Source organism: Pantherophis guttatus, chromosome 14, assembly GCF_059756535.1.
Source record: "Pantherophis guttatus breed Tessera chromosome 14, ASM5975653v1, whole genome shotgun sequence".
Lineage (NCBI taxonomy): Eukaryota > Metazoa > Chordata > Lepidosauria > Squamata > Colubridae > Pantherophis > Pantherophis guttatus.
In genome coordinates, this window is record NC_142076.1 from 11,401,847 (window position 1) to 11,415,600 (window position 13,754).

The 13,754-nt window shown below is 43.8% G+C and overlaps 1 protein-coding gene and 2 pseudogenes across 3 annotated transcripts in view; all 3 read left to right on the forward strand.

Moving 5' to 3' along the window:
- Positions 1–13,754, forward strand: part of PIGQ (phosphatidylinositol glycan anchor biosynthesis class Q) — a 51,949-nt gene that overhangs the window by 6,536 nt on the left and 31,659 nt on the right. For all 3 annotated transcript variants that reach the window (XM_034430318.3, XM_034430317.3, XM_034430319.3), the window contains exon 2: positions 3,443–4,130. In XM_034430318.3, coding sequence (XP_034286209.1) covers positions 3,454–4,130 — 677 coding nt within the window. In that variant the 5' untranslated portion in view covers positions 3,443–3,453. The remainder of the gene's footprint in view (positions 1–3,442; positions 4,131–13,754) is intronic.
- Positions 12,196–12,274, forward strand: LOC117673139 (U6 spliceosomal RNA; annotated as a pseudogene).
- On the forward strand, positions 12,302–12,376 carry LOC117673140 (U6 spliceosomal RNA; annotated as a pseudogene).

Genomic DNA, 13,754 nt, shown 5'->3' on the forward strand with positions numbered 1-13,754 from the left:
AAGTGATGGGACCAGTGTCATTTGTTAAGCGCGCTGGTGTTGGATTGCTGCTTGCTTATTTTGTTGTTGTTGTTAGTTGCGAATTCGTGTCCGACCCATTGCGACCCCACAAACAACATTCCTCCAGGCCTTCTTGTCCTCCACCATCCCCTGGAGTCCATTTAAGCTCACGACGACTGCTTCAGTAACTCCATCCAGCCACTTCCTTCTCTGCCGTCTCCTTCTTCTTTTGCCCTCTATCGTTCCCAGCATTCGGTTCTTCTCCAGGGAGTCCTTCCTTCTCATTAGGTGGCCAAAGTATTTGAGTTTCCTCTTCAGGATCTGGCCTTCTAAAGAGCAGTCAGGGTTGATCTCCTCTAGGACTGACCGGTTGGATCACGTATTATTTATTTATTATTTATTTTGTATGGCGTCACAACACAGCATAGATTCACAAAAAAAAAACCCCGCATATAAAATGTCTATCAAAATATAAAACATCAGAGCAGTTGAATTGGTTTTTTTAAAAGAAACGCACAGCATGGGTGACGGATACAATTGCGCATAAAATTAAATTATGTATGAGCAGTTACTCATGGGGTGGCTAAGCCTGTGTCGTGTAGCGGGTGCCATGTAGACTGGCCTCCTCATGGGACACCCCAGGCAACGCGACCTTGTCACGGCTAAATAGTCTCTATTTTCCGGCTGCTGGATCTCACCAGGATCCCCCAGCAAGAAGAAAGCAGAAGGAATTCGGAAAATACTGGATGGCTGCTAAAAAGTACAGTAACTGGGAGAGTACAAATGCTGGCCTTGAGAACTTTTATGACTGCTGCCTTGTGCCTTCTTTGTAGGATTGTACTGGTGAAAATAAGCTGCTGATAATGAAAAAGCTTAAGGTACTATTTTTTGAGGGTGGAGGGCAGCCAGGCTATTGCTAAAGACATTGGAGCCTTCTACGATTAAATGCTGGGTACTCCAGCTGGGCTCTCTATAGAAACTTCCCATTAAGAACTTAATTGTTTTGTTTTTTAACTGCAAAAATGCGGGTACGTAACACCCCATGTGTGCTACGGTTTAGAAAGGAGTCCTGTATTTCTTGTTTCTGAGGGCGGCATCAGCATCGTGACTTTAAATGCCTTTGGAATAAAAAAAACCCCAGCATTTGACTTAATATCTCCGATGAAATGCTTGCTTTTAATTAGACCACCCAGTTCTCTCTTTCAAGAGAATCCCATTTTCTGAACCTATTAAATTGCAACCGGCTTTTGAGCCGATTCATTAATCTCATCTGCCGTGGCAGTCCTTGTGCTTGTTAGTTTAATCATCTGATTAATTAACTTAATTGTCCCCGTGGCAGCTGTACAAAGAAATGCCACTTTATCCACACTTCATTGTTGGAAAATAATAACAATTGGAGACCCTTTGGCTCCCCTTTGTCCTGTAATAAGCGATTATCTGAGAGATGGTTGTCTAACATATTTATTCTGTTATATTTATATTCCATCGTCGTACAACTCAAGAAAACATACATAAAGTTCCCGTCTCCTCTTTTTCTCACAAAACAACCCCGTAAAGCAGGGGTGGGTTCTAAATTTTTTTACTACTGGTTCTGTGGGCATGGCTTATTTTGTGGGCGTGGTTTGATGGTCATGTGACAAACAATTCTTTAGGATTTAGCAGAGGTACTGGTCTATCAGGCTTTTAACTGTACGGCTGTACTGCTTGCAGAGCCGTACCGATCTACCCACTTGTTTTTGGAGCGCACTGGTCTACCACCACACTGCCTTTTACCGCTGATCAGCTGTAGGGTGGCCCTTTGAAGTGCCGCGGCAAGAGTTTAAACAGTTTTTTGCCACTCTGCCACCACCAAGAGCATCGGAAACCGCTTTCAGGCAGCTTGGCCTCAATTGCCAATCTACCACCATTGAGCGGTTTACAAGGAGCGGATCGGTTCTAGCCGATCAGTTGGGAGGCTTCTTGGCTTCTCAATTTAAAGCTACAGTGTCTTGTTTTTTCTCTCTCTCTCTCACTGTCAAGTGAGCCCTGATTTTTTCCTTCCAGCCGATCAGCTGGGACTCGGGAGGCAGTGAATAGATGGGGGCGGGGCCAGGCAGAGATGGTATTTACCGGTTCTCCAAACTACTCAAAATTTCCACTACCGGTTTGCAAGAAGCAGGGAGAACCGGTAGCAACCCACCACTGCTGTAAAGTAGGTTGGATTTTGAGAGAGAGAGAGAGAGAGAGTGGCTGACCCAAAATCACCGGCTGGTTTTTCTAAGCTCAAAATTTATGTTGCTAAGCGAGACAGTGTTACGTGAACTTTGTCCCATTTTACGCCTTTTCTTGCCACGGTTGTTAAGGGAATCTCGGCAGTAGTTAAGTTAGTAACGTGGTTGTTAAGGGAATCTGATTTTCCCATTGGCTTCGCTACTCACCAAAGGGGATGACGTGACGCGGGGACACTGCAATCGTCATAAACATGAACCAGTTGCCGATTTTTGATCATGTGACCCTGGGGGTGCTGCAACGGTCGTAAGTGTGAAAATTGGACATAAGTCACTTTTTTCAGTGCCGCTATAACTTTGAACGGTCAGTAAATGAACTTCTGTAAGTTGAGGACCACTCGTACATAGTACAGAAGAGCCCAACCTGGGCAGGCAGCAATGTATTTCACATTCAATGAGCTCTTTTTCTTAGAAAGTTTCAGAATGGAATAGGAATAGGAATAGAATAGAATATAGAGTAGAGTAGAGTAGAGTAGAGTAGAGTAGAGTAGAGTAGAGTAGAATAGGAATAAGAATAGAATAGAATAGAATAGAATAGAATAGAATAGAATAGAATAGAATAATAGAACAGAACAGAACAGAACAGAACAGAATAGATAAAAACAGAACAGAGTACAGTAGAGTAGAGTAGAACAGAACAGAACAGAACAGTACAAAAAGGAATAGGAATAGAATAAGAATAGAATAGAATAGAATAGAATAGAATAGAATAGAATAGAATAGAATAGAATAGAATAGAATAGAATAGAATAGAATAGAATAGTTGGAAGGGACCTTGAAGATCTTCTAGTCCAATCCCATACTTAGGCATATTCTCTTATTTTTCCAGACAGAATTTTGATCTTTGGAGCAATCGAAAACTCTGCCCCAACTTCTGTGTGTTGGCCATTTATATTTTTGGAGTTGTTATTGTGTCTTCTAGTTACGCATGCCAAATCTTTCAGCTGTCCTCGATAAGACTTTAGGATTATTTTCTTTTGACCTTTCCTAATCCTCCTAGTTTTTGAATAATCCAGCTGTTCTCCTGTCACATACTGTCCATAGCAACAGCAACAAAAGTACTTCCTTCAGTTAGTGGAAGGCTTAAACTCTTTTTAATTTGCTCCAGTGCATGAATTCGGAAAGCAGCTTGTTTATTTCCTTTTTTTTTTTCCCTGTTCCCTTATCCATTTCAGATTTCCACATCATGGCGTTTAAGGTATTTTTCCCTCTTTGCTGCGCTTCAGCCGAAAGTGGCCTTCTGATTGGACGGTGGATTCCAGAACAGAACTCCATTGTTATCCTGGCTGTGATCCATTTCCCTTTGATCCCAGGTCAGGTGAAGCAGTATCTCTCCAAAATGCAACACGCCACCCGAGTCCAACTGTCCGTATTGGGTTCTTGGACCAACAGCCAAGAAAAGCAGAGTTTGCAAAGGTTCCTGGAAGATCTGGGCACCATTTTTTCCCAGGGCCCCTGGATCCAACTCGGCAGGCAAAAAGACAGAAAGTTTTGGAACTGTTTGGCTACCTGGAAGGAATCCAGCAGCAGCAACAGCAGCGTCGTCGAAGAAATCATCGTGATCTATTACGACCAGCGTAAAGTGATGCTGTCGCAGCTTCACCCTCCTAACAATTACGGGGTTGCTTCCGATCAGAAGGCGGCCGATGCTTCCAAGCTAGCTGCCGTGTTTGACACTGTGGCAAAAAGCAAATTGCTGTTCATGAAGGACCGGTATGACGAGGGACCCATCAGGCTCACCCACTGGCAGTCTGAAGGGGTGGAGGCCAGCATTATCGTAGAACTGTTGAAACAGGTGTCAGTCCCTGCATGTGTGCTGATAACACTCCTCCTTTCCTTCGTGGCTGGCATCTGTAAAAGCAGGTAAGTGGGTTGAACGCAGGGGTAAAATCCAGCAGGTTCTGACAGGTTCTGGAGAACCAGTAGCAGAAATTTTGAGCAGTTCGGAGAACCGGTAGCAGAAATTTTGAGTAGTTTGGAGAACTGGCAAATACCATCTCTGGCTGGCCCCAGAGTGAGGTGGGAGTGGAGATTTTGCAATATCCTTCCCCCAGGAGTGGGGAGGGAATGGGGATTTTGCAATATCTTTCGCCCAGGAGTGGGGAGGGAATGGAGATTTTGCAGTATCCTTCCCCCTGTCACACCCACCAAGCCACATCATGCCCACCAAGCCACGCCCACAGAACCGGTACTAAAAAAATTTGGATTTCACCACTGGTTGAACGGGAAGAAAGGATAGGAAATCATAGGATTCAAAAATCGGGGACTAGTTTTTGAGCAGTCAGCAATTCCAGATTTTAACTACCGTGTTTCCCCGAAAATAAGACCTGGTCTTATATTAATTTTTGCTCCAAAAGACGCATTAGAGCTTATTTTCTGGTTAGGTCTTATTTTGGGGGAAATACGATACTAAATCTGGCTGACAATCTTAATGGGGGCTTATTTTACGGGTAGGGCTTATATTATGAGCATCCTGAAAAATCATGCTAGAGCTTATTTTCCGGTTGGGTCTTATTTTCGGGGGGAAAAGGGTTAGTTTGTAAATTTTCAGTTCTACATGCTTTACCCATCCATCCATTCGTGATTTTTTTTTTTAATTGCAGTATTTTAATTCCTTTTCTCTTGTTCCGCTGTTAAAATGCTGGTTCGTATTTTAGTTTAAGCTTCTTCCCCTTTTCTTGGCTCATGACGTTTTTCTGTTACGTCATGAAAGGCAAGAGTGGAATTAATACGTTTCAGTTTAAGTTCTGTAATGTCAGAAATTTTTCCAAAAAAATAAAAAGATGGATGGGGGGTGGGGGGGAATTGGGAACTTTTTCCTAGAGAGCTCACCTTTAGTAGAAGGGAGTAGACTCTACCTATTCGCTTGCTGTTGAAACATCGGCGTTTCCAGTAGCAAATGTGCGAAAGGAAAACAAAGAGGTAGATCTTGTTGCCAACCTAATTCTCGATTCTTTCGTATTAATGGGTGACTTAAAACAGTGCTCTTCAAATCATGTCTGATCACTTCTTTCCTGGAGGACAGAAATCCCAGGTGCGAAATAGACTTTTGCAATAAAATGGATTGATTGTTTGTTTATATCCCACCTTTATTATTTTTATAAATAACTCAAGGTGGCGAATACACAAAAACTCCTCCCTCCTCTTAATTCCCCCACAACAACCACCCTGTGAGATGACTTGGGCTGAGAAAGAATGACTGGCCCAAAGTCACCCAGCCAGCTTTCATGCCTAAGACAGAACTAGAATTCCCGGTCTCCTAGTGGTTGACCCAAAGTCACCCAGCCAGTTTTCATACCTAAGACAGGACTAGAATTCACTGTCTCCTAGTGGTTGACCCAAAATCACCTAACCAGTTTTCATGCCTAAAGCAGAACTAGAACTCACTGTCTCCTAGTGCTTGATCCAAAGTCACCCAGCCAGCTTTCATGCCTAAAGCAGAACTAGAACTCACTGTCTCCTAGTGGTTGATCCAAAGTCACCTAACCAGCTTTCATGCCTAAAGCAGAACTAGAACTCACTGTCTCCTAGTGGTTGATCCAAAGTCACCTAACCAGCTTTCATGACTAAAGCAGAACTAGAACTCACTGTCTCCTAGTGGTTGACCCAAAGTCACCCAGCCAGCTTTCATGCCTAAAACAGGATTAGAATTCACTGTCTCCTAGTGGTTGACCCAAAGTCACCTAACCAGCTTTCATGACTAAAGCAGAACTAGAACTCACTGTCTCCTAGTGGTTGACCCAAAGTCACCCAGCCAGCTTTCATGCCTAAAACAGGATTAGAATTCACTGTCTCCTAGTGGTTGACCCAAAGTCACCTAACCAGCTTTCATGACTAAAGCAGAACTAGAACTCACTGTCTCCTAGTAGTTGACCCAAAGTCACCCAGCCAGCTTTCATGCCTAAAACAGGATTAGAATTCACTGTCTCCTAGTGGTTGACCCAAAATCACCTAACCAGCTTTCATGACTAAAGCAGAACTAGAACTCACTGTCTCCTAGTGGTTGATCCAAAGTCACCCAGCCAGCTTTCATGCCTAAAACAGAACTAGAACTCACTGTCTCCTAGTGGTTGATCCAAAGTCACCTAACTAGCTTTCATGCCTAAAGCAGAACTAGAACTCACTGTCTCCTAGTGGTTGATCCAAAGTCACCTAACCAGCTTTCATGCCTAAGGCAGGACTAGAACTCACTGTCTCCTAATTTATAGCCTAGTGCCTTCACCACTAAACACACTGGCTCTCAGAAGTTAACTTCTGTTGACTCAGAAGTGGGAGTTTAGTTGCTTCAAGGCCCCATGTTGCCGACTTTCCATCCAGGCTAAATCCTCCCAGTGTTTTGAATGGAAAACCCTGGAAGAGCCCCAAAATGCAAACCTCCCACCTGTAATTCTGAGTGGGTGTGTGAAATCAAAAAGCTTTTGGGGGTAAGCTTATACTTTAGAGCGGAGTAGGCCGTCGGAGGGGATCTCGTCGTACTGCCAAAAGGGAAAAGGGAATTGAAGTTTTGTTTCCAAGCTGGCAAAGGGCAGTTTGATTTAATTCCATTTGGACAGCAGCTTCTCAGCCATTCAAAACCTTAGCAAGTGCAGCCTCGGGCTACGAAAACAGAAACCATAGGCAGGTTTCCAACTGAGTAATACTGTCGTAAAAGATTACAGCTAAGGTATTTCATACTATCTGTTGGAAGTAGAAGCCTATTAGCTTTCACATGTATTTGAAATGCCTGTGGGGGAACTGAAGGCCTTTGGACAAACTACAGTCCTTGAGCATACAGATGACTAACATCAGCCTGGTTTGAGCTCATTGAGCTAATCAATGGTTATTCATGAAGCATTCGTGGAAAGTTGGATTGTAGAACGGCTAAAGAGATGGGCTGAATGCTGTTCACGTCCTCAGGATTCTTGCTGCCACACAGGGAATCTTGGACCATATTCTAATCTAATGCATGATGAGAACTAGTGGCCTTTTTCCTGAGATGAAGTCAGGAAAACATACTAGGATAGACAAACTGTGTGGACTTCAACTCCCAGAATTCCCTAACCAGCATTCTCCCTGCGCTCCCAGAATACCGAATCAACTTTAAACGTGTGGACTTCAACTCCTAGAATTCCCCAGCCAGCATTCTCCCTGCGCTCCTAGAATTCCCCAGTTAAGTTTAAAGGCATGGACTTCAACTCCCAGAGTTCCCCAGTTAGCATTCCCTACGCTCCCAGATACCTCAGTCAACTTTAAATGTGTGGACTTCAACTCCCAGAATTCCCCAACCAGCATTCTCCCTGCGCTCCTAGAACTCCCCAGTCAAGTTTAAAGGCATGGACTTCAACTCCCAGAGTTCCCCAGTTAGCATTCCCTACGCTCCCAGATACCTCAGTCAACTTTAAATGTGTGGACTTCAACTCCCAGAATTCCCCAACCAGCATTCTCCCTGCGCTCCTAGAACTCCCCAGTCAAGTTTAAAGGCATGGACTTCAACTCCCAGAGTTCCCCAGTTAGCATTCCCTACGCTCCCAGAATACCCCAGTCAACTTTAAACGTGTGGACTTCAACTCCCAGAATTTCCCAACCAGCATTCTCCCTGCGCTCCTAGAATTCCCCAGTCAAATTTAAAGGCATGGACTTCAACTCCCAGAGTTCCCCAGTTAGCATTCCCTACGCTCCCAGAATACCCCAGTCAACTTTAAATGTGTGGACTTCAACTCCCAGAATTCCCCAACCAGCATTCTCCCTGCACTCCTAGAATTCCCCAGCCAACTTTAAAGGCATGGACTTCAACTCCCAGAATTCCCTAACCAGCATTCTGTCTGCGCTCCCAGAATTCCCCAGTCAACTTTAAATGTGTGGACTTCAACTCCCAGAATTCCCCAATCAACTTTAAAGGTGTGGACTTCAACTCCCAGTATTCCCCAGTTAGCATGTTGAAGGTGAGATCCACACATTTTAAAGTGGTTGAAGTTGAGACACACTAGCCTCTGTGTGTGTGTGTGTGTGTGTGTGTGTGTGTGTGTGTGTGTGTGTGTGTGTGAAATTCTGTAACCCATAGTAAGCCCGTTCTGTGCTGTCTACACAAGATACCTTCGTTCTGTAATCAAAGCTGCATCCTACCACTTTTTCTATGGGAGGTAATTGAGCTTTGCCAATAAAATTAGAAGAACGAGCACTTGCAAATGGAGGTCAGTTTATATTTCAAATGCTGTATGTTTTGAACGTCACTTTGACGGGGTTAGGAGAATCACCCTAGAAACTGGGAGGCCATCAGTTCTAGCCCTGCCTTTGGCATGAAACAGCTATCTGATCTTTGGCCGGTCGCTTTCTCTGAGCCCTAGAAAGAGGGAAATTCAATTGATCAATCAGAATAGACCTGGAAGGGACCTTGGAGGTCTTCTAGTCCAGCCCCCTGTTCAAGCAGAAGAACCTATACGATTTGAGACAAGCGGCTGTCCAGTCTCTTCTTAAAAACTTCCAGTGATGAGGCACCCATAACTTCTGAAGGCAACTTCTGTTCCACTGGTTGATTGTCCTCACTGTTAGGAAGTTTCTCCTTAATTCCAGATTGCTTCTCTCCTTAATTAGTTTCCATCCATTGTTTCTTGTCCTGCCCTCTGGTGCTTTGGAGAATAAGTTGACCCCCTCTTCTTTGTGGCAGCCCCTCAAATACTGGAAGACTGCTGTTCAAATCTAGCACAGCCAAAAATACCAAACAAGCCCACGTTACAGGGAGTCCTTGACTTACAATCATTTGTTTAGCGACCAGTTACAAAACACTGAAAAAAATTGACTTATGACTCGGACTTACAACCGTCACAGAATTCTCCACAGTCACATAATCAAAATTTGGGCAATTGGTGTGTGTTTACAATTGTTGTAGTGTCACGTGATGGCCCTTGGACCTTCCCAGCCAGCTTCCAAAAAGCAAAGTCAATGGGGGGGGGGGGCGGGGGGAGGCTGGATTCCCTTAATGAATGGCAAACCACTTCTGAAAAACCTGGCCAAGAAAACTGCAGGGACTTGTCAGGACAATCTCCAAGAATCAGACACGATGGAACCAAAGGGGGGGAAAAAAACGTGTTAAGTTTTATCATGCAGGCTACAAAGATTGATATGGATGTGAAGAGAGGCGGTTACCTTCATTGTACATTTAAGGAAGAGAGAAGAAGGTTCTTTGGTTGCTCTTTAGCGCCATCTCTTGGTTAGAAAGGGTTACTTTAACCTTTTTTAAAGCGCCAGTTTTACTCGTCTATGGAGATTCTCAGTCATCCAGGTCATGGTTGTCCCAAAGGTGCGTTTTTCAAGAGACTGAAGAAGCTTCTTAGATGAGAAGCAAAACGTCTTCAAAGAAAAAAACCACAAAACCCAGTTGCCTCTTGAAAAAAGCACTTTTGGGACAGCGCGTTTACTCGCGATCTTCCCTCCTGAGCACTCACAGACCTGTCTTGTGCCAAATAAGACTATCAGAATGTGCATTAAAAGGATGTCACTGTGCCGCTCATTCTTTGGGCATGATGCTGAAGAAAAGATAACACAAATTGTAAAAAGTGCAAAAAACTGCTCATAAACTTTATTTTTAGAAGCTGGGCAGTGGAAGGTCTTTACACAGGAAAGTTCAACCAAAAGTATTCAAGGTAACAATAACAGAGTTGGAAGGGACCTTGGAGGTCATCTAATCCAGCCCCCTGCTAAGGATTCGAACTGCCGAACTGCCGACCTTTCTGATTGACAAGCTCAGTGTCTTAGCCACTGAGCCACCTAGTCAGGCTAGGAGGAGGAGGAGAATCGCGGAATAATTAAATTTATACGTAATAAGAAATTTATTATTTATAAGAAATGAGGTGAGAAGAATCGCGAAATAATTCAATACGTCCTTTTCAACGCAGACAAATATAAACTCTGGAACAAGCTGACGGGAGAGACCAGTCTGGCTTCTCCAAAGTCATGTTTTAAACCATTCGTCCTTTAACATTTTTTTGTAAGTGTCATCAAACATGATAGCATCGCGTTGCTAATCTTACATTCATCTTGTGGATCAGAAATTGCTTGAAATGAGCATGGTAGGATAAACATAATTGTACAGGGATATGAGCAGTCACACCATAAAGCTGTTTTTGGATAGACAAAATCTGCAACAGGATGTTACACTTAACGTCCTAACTGGGAACTGCTTTGTTTTCCAGCACTTTTTTATTCGATTTGCGTTTTTTCCGATGTTTATCAGAATTCTTGTTAATTCACGTTTGAGCCCATTTCTCTCTTTATGGTTACTTGTGTAGAAATTTTGTTATATTTCTGAAATCCCTCAGGCTCTCTAAAATCTAAACCCTCCGGATTGTGCATTTTAGGTACATAATGGTCTCTATTTGGGGAATGGGTTTGTAGTTAATTTGTTCAAATTCATTCAACAGTTAAAAATATGAAATGACTACTTCCTAAGAACACACAGGTAATGCTCACTTAACAATCCTTGAATGGGAAAATTTCATACAGTTCTACAGAAAGTCGACAAAGTAATTCAAGTACAAGCTCTAGAAAACCACGGTCGTGCTTTATTAAAGAGAAAGGCTTGTCATTTATCTGACAGTCAAAGCAGGGGTGGGATTCAGAAATTTTAGCAACTGGTTTTCTGTCCGATTGCTGGGTGGGTGTGACCATGGTGGGCATGGCCTACTCGGCCTCCTGCACCATGAGGGGGGCGTTTTCACCCTCCCCAGACTCCAGAGGCTTTCCTTGAGCCCCCAGAAGGGTGAAAACGGCCTCCCCTGGGCTCCGAAGGCCCTCTGGAGGCCGGAAATGGGCCCGCTTTTGGATTTTGGGTACTTGCGGTAGGCCTGTTTTTTGCCCTCCCCAGGCTCCAGAGGCTTTCCTTGAGCCTCTGAGAGGACAAAAACAGCCTCCCCCAGGCCCCGGAGGCCCTCCAGAGGCCGGAAACGGGCCCATTTCTAGACTTCCGGAACTTCCAGTAGGCCCATTTTTCGTGCTCCCAGAGCCTCCACATGGGCCCTGCACTTACCTGGCATCCAAAATGGGCCGCATGGAGACTTTTGGGAGGGGAGGGGTGGCCAGGGTCAGCCAGTCCTTGCAAGTACCAGTTTGGCAAACCAGATTAAAATTAGCACCTGGTGCTGAATCCCATCCCCGAGTCTAAGCCAAAATAATTATTCCAACCTTATAGAGAGTTTTCTGACTCCGTACTGCAGGCTTTCACCCATTAATATAGGATTGATATATTCTCTCATAAAAAAATAGTTGACATCTATGGAAATTGGAATTAGCCATTCAAAGAAACAAATGGTTCCAACAAATGCTAGTTATTGTTTTTTTTAAAAAAAAAAATAGTTTGGGCATAAGGTTGCTTGCTTTTTGCTGATTCATAAGCTTGGAAGCATACCATAAATAAAACCCTGAAAATATTATCTGATCCATTACATTCCTTCACTGCTCCTTCCCTAGTAGCAAGGCCTGGGACAGGAAGATTAAAAACGGAACAGAAAAAAAAAAATAGTTCACTACAGCTATAATCTGGAGCGGGTATATTTTATATAAGCAGCGTGTGTCAAGTTCAATGGAATATGGAGCCATTTCAGCCTGTGTTAATTTACTATATATCCTGCCTTTGCGTTTGGAATGCTCGTATTCTAACCCATAAATGGAATAATAAGAGGAAATGAAATCCCATCAAGCTGAAGAGGGAAATGCAAGCCACATGAACCTGAGGTCACGCATTGCGCATATGCAACCATTCCTCAAAATTAACTTGTTTTTTATTCCTTCCGCCAATTTCCAAGGGATTCTATTTGGGGAGGTTGTACTTGATAGCTAGATTAATGCCCACATTTGAAGGATCATATTTATTCACTGCGGCCCATTTACCGCTTCTTTTTTACCTGTCAGCTTCCTGCTACTTCATTATTACCGTATCTTCAAGTAGCATGAAGTAGTGCTCGCTTCGGCAGCACATATACTAAAATTGGAACGATGCAGAGAAGATTAGCATGGCCCCTGCGCAAGGATGATACAGAGAAGATTAGCATGGCCCCTGCGCAAGGATGATACAGAGAAGATTAGCATGGCCCCTACACAAGGATGACACGCAAATTCGTGAAGCGTTATAAAACAAAAATAAAAAAGTGGCATGAAGTAGACACTAGTCTGTAATATGTATGTATATGTACTGTGTATATACATATATGTACATTAAAGGTAAAGGTTCCCCTCGCACATATGTGCTAGTCGTTCCTGACTCTAGGGGGCGGTGCTCACCTTCGTTTCAAAGCCGAAAAGCCAGCGCTGTCTGAAGACATCTCCGTGGTCATGTGGCCGGCATGACTCAATGCCAAAGGCGCACGGAACGCTGTTCCCTTCCCACCAAAGGTGGTCCCTATTTTTCGACTTGCATTTTTTACCTGCTTTCAAACTGCTAGGTTGGCAGAAGCTGGGACAAGTCACGGGAGCTCACCCCATTACATGGCACTAGGGATTCAAACAGCTGAACTGCCGACCTTTCAATCAACAAGCTCAGCGTCTTAGCCACTGGGCCACCGCGTCCCTTTTTTTTTTTTTTTTTTTGATACACCCTTTGGTACATAGGGTGTATCAAAAGTCAGGCTTCATAGGCCAACAATGAGCCATAGGAAATATCACATTAGAATTTGCAAACATGTTACTATATTTGAGAATGTTTAAAAGTCCTGTGTGAACAAGTCAGGAAATTGTTGTTATTTGTCAGGCTAAGCCCAAGAACAACAAAGAAATTCAGCCAGAATTCAGTTCTTTATTTGGTTACGCCCAACAGACAGCATCTTGCCAGACTAAATCTGTATTGCTCTCACTCTAACAGATACACCTGGGAAATTTGAGGGAGTGGCTATCCTGACTTTAAGACAAGCCTTAAAGTTGCCATGGTTGGAGATCCCTGATCTGGAGGCTTCTGGCTTTGTAGGCTAAATGATAGATAATATAGTAACAAAAGAGATAACAGAATAACAGAGTTGGAAGGGACCTTGTGGGTCTTCTTGTCCAACCGTCTGCTCAAGCAGAAGACCATATATCATTCCAGACAAGTAGCTGTCCAGTCTCTTCTTAAAAAGCCTCCATTGATGGAGCATCCACAACCTCTGAAGGCAAGTTGTTCCACTGGTCAATTGTTCTCAGTGTCAGGAAATTTCTCCTTAGTTCTAGGTTGCTTCTCTCTTTGATTGATTTCCATCCATTGCTTCTTGTCTTGCCTTCTGATGCTTTGGAAAATAGCTTGACCCCCTCTTCTTTGTGGTAGCCCCTCAAATATTGGAACATCGCCATAATGTCACCCTTAGTGAGACAATTGGATAACCGTTTGTCTAAAATGGTATATAGGGTTTCCTGCCTAAGCAGGGGGTTGGACTAGAACAAGGGTCAGCAACCTGCGGCTCTGGAGCTGCATGTGGCTCTTTCACCCCTCTGCTGCGGCTCCCTGTCACCCAAAATATGCATCACAACCGCCAATGTGTGACACCTGTT